This window comes from Ruditapes philippinarum, unplaced genomic scaffold, assembly GCF_026571515.1.
Source record: "Ruditapes philippinarum isolate M1 unplaced genomic scaffold, ASM2657151v2 ctg1677_1_1_1_1, whole genome shotgun sequence".
NCBI classification, from domain to species: domain Eukaryota; kingdom Metazoa; phylum Mollusca; class Bivalvia; order Venerida; family Veneridae; genus Ruditapes; species Ruditapes philippinarum.
Genome location: NW_026862929.1, coordinates 16,913 through 35,286, shown reverse-complemented (window position 1 = coordinate 35,286; position 18,374 = coordinate 16,913). Strand labels below are relative to the sequence as shown.

Here is an 18,374-nt window from a genome sequence, read left to right as displayed (position 1 = left end):
TTTCTGTACAAGTTTGAAACACGTTTCTATCCAGTTCTAAACGTTTAAAATAAGATATAAGTACGCGGAACTCGTTTCGAAAACTGCGATGTATCATCTATTAAATTACAGACCGCGTACAATCTATGTTATAGAACGATACATTATCTTACACCATTATAAAAATATGGAAAATATTACGTTTAGTATAAAATCAAGCACCTCACTACAGTTCTTCGAATATAACTATAAACGCATTATATTTGAAAATTCAAATTAAATTTATACACTGTGAGTTATCATGATTTCAGACATAAACTTTTATTGTGTTTAATTGCATGAATCTCATGCTGTTTTTACAACTACAGATCTCATATAGAACGCTGTTAAGCTATATAATGTTTTATTTGGCGTATCCATGAATGTATATTAGTAAAATATTGGATTGCATGTGTATATTTGAAGATATATGTACTACATGTAAAAGATGGTGTTAATTTGTGGCGTATGGTTGTGTGTGGGTCGTTGGCTTGGTGCATTGGTGGGTTAATTCCCTTTAAATCTAATGAGAGTTGGCCCGTTGCGGCGCTGGACTGAATGATATGTGCTATACTGTCATGTGTATATATAAAAGGTACACTATACCATTGTATACTATCATATGTACATGTACTATATAATCATGTATATGTGTGCTATACAATCAGTTGTATAGGTATATTTTGAACTGTATAATCTTTTATGGTTATGTTGCATAATCATTTATATATGTACTATAAAATCATTTATGTATGTGATATAAAATCATATAATACATTATTGTTTATGTACTGTACACAGTAACCATTTTTTTTCACACAATCTCAAATAAAAAATTGTGATTTTTTTGAGTATACAAAAATTGCTTGGTTCAGGATAAAAGTATACAAGTATATTATAACCAGTCATTTGCTTATGACACTAATATTATGGAACATCTATAAAATTAGAATTTGATGATATTTATTTAAAAGATGTCTTGATGTTGCACGTAAAATCATACTATAAAAGACAATTCTTCGCAATTCTAGTTACAACATCATTAACTATATAACATTTCTTTATCTTTTTTCTCTTTAGATTTAAATTCATAGTTTTAAAGACATCTTAAAATTTTCTTTTAATTAGTAATTAAAGTCAGGTTCATATCAATTTTGGTTCAAAAATTTAAAGGTGTCATGAATAAACAACTAAAAAATCCCGACTTATTTATACTAACATTAACACATGAATTATCATTGACTTTCTTAAAGCTTATTTCATTTTCTTGTATGTAAAGATTTTTTCTTTATTTTTCCCTTTTTTGTATGAGAACTTGTCTTCTGTTCTTTTTTCCATATGTAATTTCTTGCATAATGGATGTTGTTGCAAGTTCCTTTTTTCTTACTTTAATTTTTCTTAGTTTATTCATGCTTAAATATAATTTTACATTATTGAGGCCAGATTATTTAGAGTTGTTTCACTGGGATTATGTATTAATTTCAGCCAAGTGTAGTTATTTTGTACAATAGATATATAATGATGAATGTATTAAAATAACAATTGTCAATGAGTAATCTTAAAATTTTCTCTTATAATTGTCGAGGTTTAAATGGTAACATTAAGAGGCGTGATATTTTTAACTTATTCCATACCAAAAAACCTGATATACTCTGTCTACAAGAAACACATTTTATTAAAGAAATTGAAAAAAATTTAACTCCGATGGGGATGGATTATGTCTTTTAAGTCATGGAAGATCTAATGCTAAGGGTGTAGCCATTTTATATAGGAAAAATTAAGGTATTAAAATTAATTCAGTTAAAACTGATCACTCTGGAAATTTTATAATTTTACAAGTATCACAAAATGAATTGAATGAACTTAGATGCGGTAAAATTAAAGGTGCTATGATCAGGTCACAGTGGATTGAATTAGGAGAAAAACCTACTAACTATTTTTTAAATTTAGAAACATCACATTGTTTAGCTAAAACAATTCCTTTCCTAGAACTTGATGATGAAACTTTTATATATGATCAAAAAGATATACTTACAGGAACTTGTTCTTATATAAAAATGTTGTTTTGACTGATGACTCTGATATTGATAAAGAATTAGAGAATTGTGATATTACTATGTTGTCTCAGCATCAAGCAGCAAAACTAGAAGGTCTCCTTTCGTACGATGAAGTCTCTTTTACATTACAAATATGAAAATGATAAGTCCTGGATGTGATGGATTTACAGTTAACTTTTTTAAAACCTTTTGGAATAGAATGGGACATTTTGTTGTGAAAAGCTATTAATTATGCATATAATGTTCATTCAGTTTCTAGAAATCAGAAATAAGGAACCATAACATGTATTCCGAAAGAAAACATGCTAAAACAATTTTTAAAATATTGGAGACCAATTACCTTATTAAATGTAGTATATAAATTAGCTTCAGGTAGTATAGCAAATAGATTGAAAACTTTTTTAGATATTTTAGTGTCAAAAGATCAAACTGGATTTGTTAAGAATAGATATATTGGTGAGAATACTATATAATGAAATTTACTGAAGATAATAATATGCCAGGTTTAGTAATGATGATAGATTTTAAAAAAGCTACTCTGCCTTTTACATTTATTGAGAAATGTCTCTCTCCTATGTTTAGGAAATGGATATCTCTGTTTTTATACAATACTGAAACTTGTGTCATATAAAATGGTTTTTTATCCATTTATTTAAAAGTTAGATGAGGTTGTAGGCAAGGCGATCCAATATCACCGTATATTTTAATTTTATGTGCAGAGATATTAGCAGTAAAAATAAGACAATGTAAGGATGTTAAAGGCTTAATTATAGATGGGAAAGAATATAAAATTAATCAATTTGCAGATGATACATCACTTCTATTAGATGGTTAAGAAAAATCTCTTAATAATGCTTTAAAGTTATTAAGTAAGTTTACAGAAATTTCTGGATTAAATATAAATTTTGACAAAACTAAGGTTATTTGGAAAGGCTCTATTACATAAAGTACTAGGTCAATTAAGACCAAAAGTAAATGTTATAAGCTAGTAAACACATTGTTTAATATTAATAAAAATTTTAACACTGGAAAGATGTTTTGTAATTTGATTATTAGTAAAATAACAAATTCTTTCTGGAATGATGTTTTAAAAGCTTATATTGTGTTTGTAGATAAACTTTGTATAGATAATATAGAGCAAGTATTACATATGCAACTTTTTTACAATCACAACTTTTTAGCAGGAAATAGATATATTTACATTCAGACATTATATAATAAAGGAATCAGATTTGTAAAAGATATTATAAATGAACAGGGTAACTTTGTAGATTTGATATATTTAGAACATGTCACAGGCAAACCTGTGAACTTTTTACAGTATCATGGTTTAAAACAGGCAACAAAATTGTACATGCAAAAGTTTAATATTTTTATTAGTAACATTTTGCTTAATGTTCAATATCCTTAAATAAATTGTTATGTTAAACATATTTTAAGTATGAAAAACAATAAGAAATATGTTTATGAAATTATGGCTAAAAATTCATACATACTTACAAGTCAAGAAAGGTGGAACACATGTTTTAAAGACAATAACAATAATTGGCAGTTAATATATAGTTATGTTTTCAAATGTTCTAAAGATTCATATGTGCAGTTGTTCCAAACAAGAATTATTAATAGAACTTTAGCTCCAAACTCACTTTTGCTTAAAATGAAAATTGTTGACAATTAAATATGTACTTTTTGTAAATGTTGTGAAGAAACACTTTTACATTTATTTTGGAAATGCCAGAAAATTCAAAGCCTATTTCAATACCTTAGAAGAAACTTACATAATTTTGATGATGTTTTATGTTGTAAATCATTCATATTAAGTACAGAAACTAAAGATTTTAAATATGACACATTGTTTCTAGAATTGAAAAGATATATTTATTTGTCCAAGAGAAAAAACTTTTTACCTACATGTATTGGTTTTAAAAATAGTTTGAAATTAGCATGGAATATCTATCGAAATACAAATTTGACAGATGATGAAAATAATGAATGGTCAATTATAAGATCCTTAATTGTTTAAACTACACTTAATATGTGAAAAAGAACTTTACCTCATAACAGATTATTTAATTGTTTAATAATTAGTAGTATTTTTATTGGTAAAATATTTTGGAAAATAGATAGGTTTATTGTATGTATGTTTATATTTATATACAAAGTATATACTGTAGATGTATTTGACAATATTTACATTAATATAATTATTTTGCAATATATATATATTGTATATTTACAATGTAGGTATGATAAAGGATGACCCCGACCCCCTCATACCTATTACGGGGTAAATAAACGGGGTTGTCCAGATGGGGCCTAAAAAAATGATTTCAGACATAAGATATACAAAGGTTATTCAAGTTTTTTCTTTAAATACAGTATTTATTTTCATCGAGTGGTATGAAAATAAATATTTCACGAGTGGGGGTAGCCACAAGTGAAATATGGTGATTTTCTTATCACAAGATGAAAATAAATCCTGTATTGATAGAAAAGAACTTGCTTTTCTGTTTATCATATACTTTTTCTCTTTTTTGACCTTACAGTTCTTGACTTCTCGTTTATTTTTGTGTATTGGCTGAATTAAGAAGAAAGTAGTCCGCCAAGATACCAGTGAAAATACGGAAAATGTGTTTCACTGCAGTGCAAAATAGAATTTTACAGTGAAAATACGGAAAATGATAGTAAAAACCCTCAATTAAAAAAATATCGGGACTGGACCAAAGTGTATTTAATTGCGGGTGGTCTTAGTTTTGAGTATTCTTATCATTGCTTTCATACTTTATGACCATGTTTATTTTAGTCATTTTGTATGAAAAAAACAATATGTATCTTAGTTTACTACAATTACAATATATGTTTTAATATTTGATCAGATGAGAGCAAACCATTTTTCTGAAGAAATTTAATATCACATTCTCTTTGGTCTGATTTCAATATTTATTATTATGTAATGTACATTTTATAATATATTATAAGAAATTAATTCTTTTCAAAATAAATGTGCTGAAAGTAATTTTGAACCACAGTAACTCTAAAATTTTCAGACCTTATATCATACAATAACCTTACAATAACAGTTTTTGGCACCTTGTTAAATCAAGTGTCATGCCTAAGAGCATTCAAGCAGATAATAACAACAAATATGTGATCTTGGTTGGACTGGTGTTGACTTCAAAATAAGTGTCTCAATAGTGAGTTCAAATAAAGAATAAATCAAAGAATTGGGACTGAATATGGTGGTCTTAAAAGTGGATAACCGGGGTGGTCTTAATTCTGGAGCATGTAACGATTGGCATATAGAACAGAAAATTCCGTTCTTTTAAAAACTGGTCTTAATAACGGGGTCGTCTTAAATCTGAGTTGGTCTTAAGTATGGATTCTACTGTACGCATTTCATTTTATCAAAGTTCACAATATTTCAAAGTATTTATAAGTATATAATAAACACAAGTACACAACTATACGTGTATCAAATATCCTGTATATAATGCATATTAAAGCAATAAAATTCATAGAGAATAATTAGAATACATAATGATTAAGTAAATCGATCATTGTTTATTGCATCATCTCATAACTGAAAGATTTGCGGTGGTTTTGACTCATTTTCTTGAATATTTTTTAGTTAATTTAATTTTATATGAACTAAAGAGTCTTAATTGGTTTTACAAAAAAAAAATAAAAAAAATATATATAATAAATACTGGAACCAATTTCCAAGATATGGGGGCTAGGCAGCACCGCCTGATATAAGATTGAAATATTTTCAGTTTGAAAACTAGAATGTAAGTGTTTAGTTAATACTATTTTTTTAGGCATTTTATCCTTTTTTTTATCTCAAATCCATAAATATTTTTAAACAACAAACTCTGATTTATTATTTACACCCAAAACAAAGAACTCTGATCATTATTTACACCCAAAATAAACACACGTCATTTACCAACCACTTATACGAAATATCTTTTCACGTATACGTCTTTTAAACGAAACAAAACTAGACACCTGGCGAGCCCAAGCTCTAAACAACTTATGACCAAACAAATCAATAGAATCACCACAAAATGAAGAACACAAAAATAGCATTCAACCAACTTCAACAAATCAACAAAACTCCATTCTCTTCTCAACAAAAAAAAATAAACGCTACACACTACTAAATGTTACTGTTTAAACCGATTTGACATTTAAAACATGTAAACACAGTTTACTATACGCATAGCAATAGGTTTACATTGAAATATGATACACTTCAGTGTAGAAAAACATTATTAACTCTTTGTAAAAAAATATCTACAGTGAAACTGCACGATCATTCTGACATAGTCCCCCTCATCGCCAAGAAAATTTTGGAAATGTGACGGGCTAAAAATGGCCTCAGGTTGATCTTAAGATGACGTGTAACCAACGCTGAAATCCCTTTTACTCTATCTCATTGCATTGAGAAGTTTCAGCACTTTGAAATAAGTTTTAATGGAAAAAGCAATGCAAAATAGTGATTTTTCGCAATTTTGAGACGTCCCGCCGTTATCATGGTAACAGGAAATTTAAGATTGAGCATGTTGTTACAGAGGTTATCGTTCAGTCACAATAAGCTCACGGTGTAAAAGGTTAAGTAGACATAAGCTAGGAGATGTGTTTTATTATACCGGAAGTATGTGTATTCTTTAAATGAATCATATACTTCCTTTTCGGAGCACAAACAAAAATATCACACTCATTGTTTAAAACTATGTTTTCTCCTTTTATTAAGAGCTCATTTATCAAAAACTATATTGTTTGCAGCACAATTAATCTTATGTCCTATATAAGAGGGAAAGATTTACTTACTAATTGCATTTATTAGAGCGACGCAACGGAATAAAAACAACGTTGTTATGTATGTTATGTAGCTATATGCGTCAATCAAATTTCATAGGTAAATCGCACATACTTTAATAGCGTACATTAGAAAGGAGTGTTTTTATTTTATTATTTCTTTAAAACTAATAGACACATACATTTTGCACGGTGAAGTTTTACATGAAATAAGTGAAATGAATATGATAACACGATAATGGGACCTTTGTAACACGTTGATGTGACCTTAACAACCATATGATGTGACCTTTACAACACGATGATGTGATCTTTACAACACCATGATCTGACCATTGCAACACATCATACAACACGATAATGGGACCTTTACAACACATCATACAACACGATAATCTGACCTTTGTAACACGTTGATGTTACCTTTACAACATAATGATGTGACCTATACAACACATCATACAGCACGAAATTGGGACCTTAACAACACAATGATGTGATCTTAACAACACGATGATGTGATCTTTACAACACATCATACAACACGATGATCTGACCTTTACAACACATCATACAACACGATAATGGGACCTTACAACACATCATACAACACGATAATGGTACCTTTACAACACATCATACAACACGACGATATGACATTTACAACACATCATACAACACGATGACCTGGTATTTACAACACATCATACAACTAGATGATGTGGCATTTACAACACATCATACAACTTAACAACACGATGATGGGACCTACAATACTGTGGCCTTGACATATTCTTAACAATTTACACGTAATTCATTTAAAAAAAAACGAGGCTAAATCCCGGTACCATTAAGTTAACAACTGAAGAGCATACAGTGGCCAAATAATTGCAATGCAAACAATAATATACTTCATTGTTACAAAACTAAGTTAAATCTCGAGTTAGTTTTCTTTGTGACCTTAAACATATAATTGTAAGTTAACCACTCATACGTTCGTTTGTTTTTGGCTTTAAGTCACACCGACACTTTAAAGGTCATATTGCGACTTTCCAGTTTTACTTGTTAGCAGAGACCTTGTGTGCTCCTTCGTGTAATTATTCAGACAGAGGCTGGAACCTGAGCAGAGCCACTTAGTTCCATAAGCTAGCTTAGTAACTTCCTCACATGAATGCAAATGGTTACACTTATGATTGACCTACACACAGAGTATTAAACACTAATTGTTATGAAGATTGCTTTTAATTAACCGGTAACCTGTTGTAGTTTTATGGATTTGCCTTTCTTTGAATTCAAAAAAGGTCAATTTGAAGTTTCAGGTATTTCAATATCAAAAAACAAAACTTAGACTACCAACAGTATAAAGCCTAGTCAGACTGATACTGTTGACAAATTCTGAACACTTCCGGTTCGAGCAGATTAATGGTTAAGAAAAGAAATAAGTTTGGGAGCCAAAATATTTTACTAAGTTTGCTTTGTGTAACGACTTGAAGGCTTCGTGATAGGCCATTTTTTTTTTGCGCTTTGTACTTACAAGACGAGACAAGTCTTCGTGTTTTTCACTTTCACTTATAAAACAAAGGCCGCATTTTTATGCTCTATGTTTGCAAAACGGGGATCATGTTATCATGTTGTTGTTTTTTATACTTTCAAAAGGAATGTCACATTTATGAGCACTGCACATGCAAACAGGTCAGTTTTCGTGCCTCGTAACAGATGAAAAGGTCAATATGTACGAATGAGCAATTAATTTGGAAATTTTATTCAAAACTACTAGATTTAAAGGGATACTCAGGCAAAATAATGGCAAAAATATAAAAATGATTTTCTGTACTCAAATCACCCTAAAATGACATTTCTAAAGCCCCAACATGAATTTCTGTATAAATTCTATATATTTTGGGTTTGAAGTTTAAATATATCTATATATGTTGAACGAAATTTTGACGCGAACAGAATCACCGAATAGTTTAAAAACAAGTCATGCGATTTGAACAAACCCTGGAAGTTACAATAACAAATATTGTGGATATTGTATGATTGAAACAAGTCTAAGTAATTGATTTGACATGTTTTTTAACGTTTCCAGAGTACAGAGTGACAACTATTGTGAAATTTTAGCGCTCTAACCTGACCCACGCGGGTCAAGTTAGGAAAACACCATTTTATTCTTTATATGGAGAAAAGTTTTGTTCCTTTGACTGTTTAGTGTATTCATTTTGAGGACATTTACAGAATAATGAATGAAAATTTCAAAACTAAGAAATGAAAATTTTGCCTGTGTCTCCCTTTAAAACAAGAGGACTTCAAAGTTTTCTGACAAATAATACAATATTTAAGGCAAGCTTAATCATCAAAGTTTAATTTAGCACCTCAAACTCTCCATTTAAAGATAAAAATACCATTTTTAGTTGTATTTTTCTAGTATACAATAAAGTTTTCCTACGAAATCCGAACAGTTACAGTGACAGTTATCATAAGAACTCTTGACAAGTTATCATAAGAACTCCATCCTTCGTGTAACAGTTCCTCTCCCCATGAGTTTTAAGTAACTAGTATGAAACACGAAATTTACGTGATTTAACAAGTTTTTTTACTTTTAAAATATTTAGACGAAACGAAATATTCCCAGGCAAAAAATAACAATAACCGGCATGCCGCTGATACATTTATTTCTGTGTTTAGTTCCCTTTGATTTGTTTTTACAGTACTTGTGCCGTTTGTGAGCGGCGGGTGCAAAGAACAAATAATGGAAGACGAATATGCTTTAGAATGTTTCATGAAGATAGGTTACAAACCAGAGGCTGGAACTGTCGGTTCAAATATAAGTAGTGTTGACGGCATAGCGCAGTTAATATGCAAGTACGTTTTATTTTTAAACGGACATTGATACATTTTATTTCAAGACTTTCTCGATACATTTGATTTGAAACGAATATACACCCTATTTGTTTTAAATGGTCACTGATACATTCCCTTTTTTAAACGGCCACTGATAAGTTCTATTCCTAGACGCATGTCTATACATTCTATTTTTTAAACGGGCATTTTACTCTATCCTTTGAACGAACACTGTTTCATTTTATTTCTAGATGGACATTGATACATTCTTTTTGTAATGGACATTGATACACGAACGTTGATAATAGTATGTCGAAACATTTCTTTTTAAACGGACATTGATACATTCTGTTTTTAAACGGACATTGATACACGGACGTTGATAATTTGTAAATGGAAATTGATATATTCTATTCAGACAAATTTCGATACTTTTTATACACGGACATTGAAACCTTCTTTTTTAAAAACGAAAATTGATACATTCTGTTTTAAACGGACATTGATACATTCTATTCTTAAACGGATATTGATTCATTCTTTTTAAAAACGGACATTGATACATTCTATTTTAAAACGGACATTGATACATTCTTTTTTTAAACGGAGATTGATACATTCTATTTTTGAACGGACGTTGATAATTTGTAAATGGACATTGATATATTATATTCAGACGAATGTCGAAACTTTTTATACATGGACATTGATACCTTCTTTTTAAAAACGGAAATTGATACATTCTATTTTAAAAAGGACATTTATACATTCTATTTTAAAACGGACATTGATACATTCTGTTCCTAAACGGACATTGAATACATACTATTTTAAACGGACATTGATACATTCTATTTTAAAATGGACATTGATACATTCTATTTTAAAACGGACATTGATACATCCTATTTTTAAACGGATAGTGATACATTCTATTTTATAACGGACATTGATACATTCTTTTTTAAACGGATATTGATACATTCTATTCTTAAACGGATATTGATACATATTATTCATAAACGGACATTGATACATGTACATTCTGTTTTCAAAAGACGTACCTCTTCCATTCCAGCACTAAAGTGAAGGAAGGCTGTGTTTTAAGATACGTGAAGCAATGTCCGGAATTGTTGACATCTGGTGAGGCTACTCTGGCCGTTTTGGGAAAGATACCCGGGTTTGATGTACAGTCGCTTCTCAGTGATGGACTCGATGTCGTCTGTTCGATTAGATCTGGTAAGAATCAATGATATGTATCACTTAACATTTAACATTATATGTAAAACCCTGGTCCTTATTTCTTAATTTTAAAGTATTTTGTTATATTGGTTTACGGCATTTTTCCATCAGTCAAATTGTTAATGATAACATTACTTCCAAGTATGGAGGCAGGTAAGGATGTCTTTATACTGTTGGCAAATCATGTTTGTACTCTGATATTGAAATCCCTTCATTTTGATTGGATGTTTGGAATGTTTCAAATTAAAACATGACAAATTCATTATACAATATCGGTATAAGCCTTACACAAAGTAAGCATTAGACAATGCCAGCATTATACAAATTCCGCAATACACAGTGCCAGCATAAGACAGTGTCATATATAGGTGTTACACAATGTAGTAATTGCAAAGTGTCAGCATTACACAATGTCAGCATTACACAGGGTCAGCATTACACTATGGCAGCATTATACAGTGCCAACATTACACAATGTCATTATAACACACTATAAGTATTACACAGTGTAGTAATTGCAAAGTGTCAGCATTACACAGTGTCATCATTAAAAAGGGTGAGCATTACACAGTGTCAGCATCCGTGTCGTTATAACACAATGCATTACACAATGTAGTAATAGCAAAGTGTCAGCATTACACAATGTCAGCATTACATAGGGTCAGCATTACACTATGGCAGCATTATACAGTGCCAACATTACACAGTGTCATTTTAACACAATGTAAGTATTACACAGTGTAGTTATTGCAAATTACAGCATTACACAATATTAGCATTAACACAGGGTCAGCATTACACAGAGTCAACATTACACAATGTCAACATTACACAGGGTCAGCATTACACAATGTCAGCATTACACAGCGTCAGCTTTACACAATGTCAGCATTAACATAAGGTCAGCATTACACAGGGTCAGCATTACACTATGGCAGCATTACACAGTGTCAGCATTACACAGTGTCATTATAACATAATATAAGTATTACACAGTGTAGTAATTGCAAAGTGTCAGCATTACACAATGTCAGCATAACACAGGGTCAGCATTACACAGGTCCGCATTAAACAATGTCAGCATTACAAAGCGCCAAAATTACACAGTGTCAGCAACACAACACAGTGCCAGCATTACACAGTGTCAGCTTTACACACTGTCAGCTTTACACACTGTCAGCATTACACACTGTAAGCATTATACAATGTTAGCATTACACAATGTCAGCATTACACAATGTCAGCATTATACAATGTTAGCATTACACAATGCCAGCATTACACAATGTCAGCATTATACAATGTTATCATTACACAATGTCAGCATTACACAATATCAGCATTATACAATGTTATCATTACACAATGTTATCATTACACAATGTCAGCATTACACAATGTTAGCATTACACAATGTCAGCATTACACAATGTCAGAATTACACAATGCCAGCATTACACAATGTCAGCATTATACAATGTTAGCATTACACAATGTCAGCATTACACAATGTCAGCATTACACAATGTTAGCATTACACAATGTCAGCATTATACAGGGTCAGCATTACACAGTGCCAGCATTACACAATGTCAGCATTACACAATGCCAGCATTACCCAATGTCAGCATTATACAATGTCAGCATTACACAATGTCAGCATTATACAATGTTAGCATTACACAATGTCAGCATTACACAGTGTCAGCATTACACAATGTCAGCATTATACAGGGTCAGCATTACACAGTGCCAGCATTACACAATGTCAGCATTATACAATGTTAGCATTACACAATGTCAGCATTACACAGTGTCAGCATTACACAATGTCAGCATTATACAGGGTCAGCATTACACAATACCAGCATTATACAATGTTAGCATTACACAATGTCAGCATTACACAGTGTCAGCATTACACAATGGCAGCATTACACAATATCTGCAGCTTAAAGGTGAATATCTTATATTATTGATACACATTAGCGTGTTATGTTAGGTCTGTTTTAAATAAACATGAATTGCTTTCGTTTTCAGAGCCATGCAGCGATGTGTTAAAATGTTTTGCAGCACCCCAGACCGGAAATACTGGAGGGATTGTAAAACGAGCTGTTCCAAATTCAAATAACTATTACCTGCTTTTCCAGAAAAGCGCCGGAACAACATGTGGGTAAGTTGCTTGAATTAAATTTCAAAATTAATTAAACATAAATCTTTAAAATTCGAATATTTTCACAAGTTTTGTATTTAGTTGTTTATGTCAATTTTGCAGTTTTTATCTCAGACTACAAAACTGTCTTAACTAAAACCTTAAGTTTTTTTCTCTTTTTTTTTCTTCAAATTATGATTTCTGAATGTAAACATGACATAATTAAACAAATTCTGACTGAAACTAGTATCCTGAGGTACTAATAAATGTAATGTCCTTATTAATATCGGACGTATACAAGTTGTTGAAGTGAAAAAGTTTAATAAAACCTTCACACATAAATGTCCGTACAAAAATAATAACATTAAAACATTACAACACATTTTACTGAGAATGCCTCTATGAATATGTTGTCAATACTTGTCATCATTCAACAATCATTTTCAGGTCTATGAGAGAACAATTGACGTGCATGTTAAATGCTTTGGAAACATGTTCAAAATCATTTGTAGAACAGTTTGAGAACGCTCTGAAGGCGAGTATGTCGAACCCATATGGCGCGGTCACAATCGAAGATGCAAAATTTTTTATCAGGAATGAATGTCCCAAAATGCCAAAAGGTACCATTTTCATATATGCTTTAGTTTCTTCTCAAAGTAAATATTCCTTGAACATTACAATAACCTTAAGGTGAAATTGTTAACTTTCAAGCAGAAGTGACTTGGAAAAAAAATGATATCAATGATACATATAACAAAATGTGTTAGGTAATACAATGCTAGAATAAAACAAACATATTTGATATTAACATTTTTTTTGTTTTTTTCGGGAAACAATATCCTTAATATTGCTCATGACTGAAAGAATTTTACTTACATGTTTATTTCATTATCAGATTTTTCAGCAAGCACATGTGTAAAGAATGTATTCGTTTCCAAGGAATTTGTGAATTGTAGCGGAGAAGCTGCTGCAAAATACGCCGAGACCAGAACATGCAAGTAAGTTCTATCTTAATAAGCAGAGACCGGAACATGCAAGTGAGTTCTATCTTAATAAGCCGAGACCAGAACATGCAAGTAAGTTCTATCCTAATACGCCGAGACCAGAACATGCAAGTAAGTTCTATCTTAATTGTGTCATTGCCAAAATACGCCGAGACCAGAACATACAAGTAAGTTCTATCTTAATTTTGTCATTACCAAAATACGCCGAGACCAGAACATGCAAGTAAGTTTTATCTTAATTTTGTCATTACCAAAATACGCCGAGACCAGAACATGCAAGTAAGTTTTATCTTAATTTTGCCATTACCAAACTACGCCGAGACCAGAACTTGCAAGTAAGTTCTAATTTTGGCATTACTTAATACTGATTATGTTAAGGTGTTATCATTGTTTGTTGTCATGTTATTATTTAATGTGCCTCTAACATTAGTAACATTGGTTTGAGCATAATAAAGGGTCTTGTTTTCTTACGTAGTACACTACTGCTGAGCATTTTAAGATTCTGACTTGTTTTTGTTACATGTAAGTAATGTAATTTACAAAAAGTAAGTACATCTATTTTCAAATCTTAAAACTACCAGTGATAATAGTTAGAATACATATGATATTTTATTGTTTTCTTGATTTTGACAGATTACGCATGTTTTATAGATATATGTATTACGTACTGCTTATTATATACATGTATATCATCAGAGACAATTGTAAACCATTTCTAAATATTTTGACAAGTAATAAGCCAAGGAATTATAATGAATACGAGTATTGTATTTCGCTTTCTTTCCAATACGATAATGATAATCAAAACAAGTGACATAATGATCTTAACCAATGACATGACAGTCTTTACCATTGACATGATACAATACAAACAAGTGTCATGATAATGAATTTCATACATGTTCAGTAATTCGACAGCGTTCCTGCGCTATAATGATAGTCTTAACCATTGACATAATATTCTTAATCAGTGACATGATAATTAAAACAAGTGACATGATAATATTAACCAGTGACATGATAAAATAAACCAGTGACATGATAATTTTAACCAGGTACATGATAATATTAACCAGTGACATGATAAAATTAACCAGTGACATGATAATCTGAACTAATGACATGATAATCAAAACCAATGACATGATAATTTTTACCAGTGACATGATAAAATTAACCAGGGACATGATAAAATTAACCAGTGACATGATAATCTGAACAAATGACATGAAAATCAAAGCCAATGACATGATTATAAGTTTATAAATCTGTTTTTTACAATTATATTCTTTTTAGGGTATATGATCTCAGTAAAACGTGCGTCACTGCAACCGTGCAACCGAAATGTGGAAAAGAAATGGCGGAGTTTTTGGTTCGCAACACACACATAATATTTCCGGGAGTCCCAGATGATTGCGGAAATAAAGGAAACTCAGGAAGCGTGATTTCGACGTCATTCGGACTACTACTGTTTATATCGTCTCTGTTTTACATATTGTAACAATTAAAAAAAAAAACAACCAAACAACAAAAACATTGTAACAAAATTGTAAATATTTACTCATAGAACATTAACGACCACAAGAATTCATATATAGGACACTAGTATAAAACCGTCGGACCAGCCTGGAAATTCAGACAGTCGGAACAGAACCTTTGTTGTCGGCTGCTCGGCGGCTTGGTTCTAACAATTTTATATTAGAATTTCTACATTTATAATTTAAAAAATTCAGTGGAGTATGTAAGACTTGATATATTGTATGTAGATAGGTAAATGAAGACCTGAATGCATCTTCCTTAAGAATTCTTCTGTTCATTAGCTATACGGTTTATAGCATATACGTTTTTTCCTTATCACTTATAGCTTCATATTCAGCATTTTATGTATAGGTTAGAGTGCATATTGGGTGTTCTTCGTAAATAAGAAAGCTAAAAAGGAGCGGAGCTTGCGAAGCGACTGTAGCTTTCTTATGTACGAAGAACATCCAATATGCACTCTAACCTGCTAAGTGCTCCGCCCACTTGCGTTTTATAATATAAAAAGTCCAGTTTATATAAAATATGTTCTATTAAGATTTGAAACCTGAAAATTTGAAAAATCCTCGTCGGTGATTGGCTTAGAAAAATTGGCGACCACTAATATAAAGTGTTATACTAATACAGTGCTGGTTTTGTTTTGTATAATATTTGTCGTAACAAGTCCCCTTTTCTTTTAAGAACGAACACATTTCCTTCTGTATACAGAATGGACAAGTTTTATAACGTTTTAAGAAATAGAAAGAGCATCGAAGAACGAGGCTATCTGATTTGTACGAGGGGGTTCCATGTCGTTATAATATGAAACCCCAGAAAAAGTAACCATTGTACGAGCATCTTAATATGACTTTTTTATAAGTTATAAGTAAACACAGAAAAGGTTTAGCCAATCAACGAGCTTGCATTTTTTTTAGCCCTGACGCACTGTGCATGTATTGGTCTAGCACATTTTCAACACCATGTCTTCAAACTATGATACAATAATTATTTTAGATTCTACTTGCCATCAAGTTGTTTAAAATATAATTCTATCATGGTAAATCGAAAACATAGTGAAAACTTGAAGTAAAGCTTTTAAAAAAAAATGTTTGAAATGGGATATTAAAAGTTATCGTACTTAAGAGGAAACAATATTTATATTTCAAGTCTGTTTGTACTCAATATTTTCGTACTCTTCTGTACTCGAAATATTTGTATCAAATTACAGACAATTTACTCACCAAAACTTTGTATCTCGAAAAAAAGAAAAAAAGAAAAAAGAAAAGGGGTTTTTGATTATGATAAATAAAATCGTCATATACATTTGATTTAATCTGATATTGTCTGAAGATTTCACCTGTGTGAAGTATATGATTTATGTATTCTTACTTATGCCATGTACCATTCACTTATTGTATATATGTAAAGGGATTTATTAATAATCCACTAATATACAAAATAATATTAAACACGTGTGTTCTGTAAATAAAATTTTTAATTTCTCTTAATTTACCATCGGATTCACACCAAGACAAGTTTTAAATGGACTCCACTGAGGTTTAAAAGCCTAAAAACATAACATTAGAATTTCTAACATAAATGAACTGGGGCGCTTTAAACAGAAATTATATGCAAAGATAGTTAAGAAATATACCTTTAGAATACATCGAAAATCGTAGTTTTATGCTTTTCTCAGCCTAATTTGAGTGAAAAGCGTTTAAACGCTTTTCATTTTGGGTCATTTCTTTCAGTTAGAATAATTATTATGGAAAAACGAAGTCGCGAATGATCTGAAAGCTTGCAGAAAGATTCGTGGTCTACACCTACATCAAATGGTACATTTACCTGGAAAAAAATATTTTCAGTCCCATCATGTCAAAAACCTCAGTGGAGTCCCTTTAAAAATAAATTTGTTTAATTACCAGTACATTTGTATGAAATAAAATGCCGCTTTTAGTTTTGTTTTTTGTTTTTTTCAGTCATATAGGCGGGTAGTTTCCTAACCATCGTTCCTTGAGAGTTACAACAGTACTAGACTACCTTCCTCCGTGCTTAACTACCAAAGCATCTCCCGGGGATCGAACCCACGCCAGAGAGGTAACTGGATTAGAAGTCATTGACTCCAACCCCTCGACCACGGAGCCGCTTTTAGTAATTTAATTGCATGTATGCTATATTTTCAACCACCATCATCCCATACGACATGTTAAGTCCAAGAGATGGCGGGGCTTGATTGCAATTTACTGTATCACCAAAAGAAACATTGCCAACCATGAGTGAAACAATCCTTCAAGAAAAAAGCACATAATGTACTTTCATCATTCTATATCATTTGTCGAATCACACTCTGTTACTGTTTTTAATGTTATTTGATGTAATGCATATTTTATCTTTTTGTTTGGAAAAAAATGCAAATCGCCCTAAAAATTGCTCGTGAGTGGGCCGTTTTGAAATGTACTGAAATGCACAGCTTTAAGACTATATTTATTTAAAAAATATCAAAGTTGCACCGACAAAAAAACTACCATATTGTTTGAAATCAAAATTTGTCTGTGGCAACGGAGGTCTGTGACTTCGATATGTTGGATATACTCAGTGACAGTCTTGGCTATAAAATTTTGGATAAAAAATGGCTATATTGAACTTTTGGCTTTTTACATAACGTGTCTGTGGCTTTCCATATAAGTATTATAACATTAATATAAAAATTGGACCGATAAAAGC

At 31.0% G+C, this 18,374-nt stretch overlaps 2 protein-coding genes across 3 annotated transcripts in view; both read left to right on the top strand.

Moving 5' to 3' along the window:
• The window catches only part of LOC132720632 (uncharacterized), a 52,682-nt gene extending 39,507 nt beyond the window's left edge, over nucleotides 1-13,175 (top strand). The window contains exons 2-4 of one of the 2 annotated variants that reach the window (XM_060704799.1): nucleotides 9,605-9,758; nucleotides 10,816-10,976; nucleotides 13,020-13,175. In XM_060704799.1, the coding sequence (XP_060560782.1) occupies nucleotides 9,605-9,758; nucleotides 10,816-10,976; nucleotides 13,020-13,156 (452 nt within the window). In that variant the 3' untranslated portion in view covers nucleotides 13,157-13,175. The remainder of the gene's footprint in view (nucleotides 1-9,604; nucleotides 9,759-10,815; nucleotides 10,977-13,019) is intronic. The other variant, XM_060704800.1, reaches the window with a different exon arrangement.
• Nucleotides 13,176-13,561: 386 nt separating this feature from the next.
• LOC132720629 (uncharacterized) lies at nucleotides 13,562-17,606 on the top strand. Its single transcript, XM_060704790.1, has 3 exons — nucleotides 13,562-13,751; nucleotides 14,027-14,129; nucleotides 15,432-17,606. Exons 1-3 carry the CDS (start codon nucleotides 13,583-13,585, stop codon nucleotides 15,634-15,636), a joined length of 477 nt encoding a protein of 158 aa, XP_060560773.1. The 5' UTR covers nucleotides 13,562-13,582; the 3' UTR covers nucleotides 15,637-17,606.
• Nucleotides 17,607-18,374: the final 768 nt, after the last annotated feature.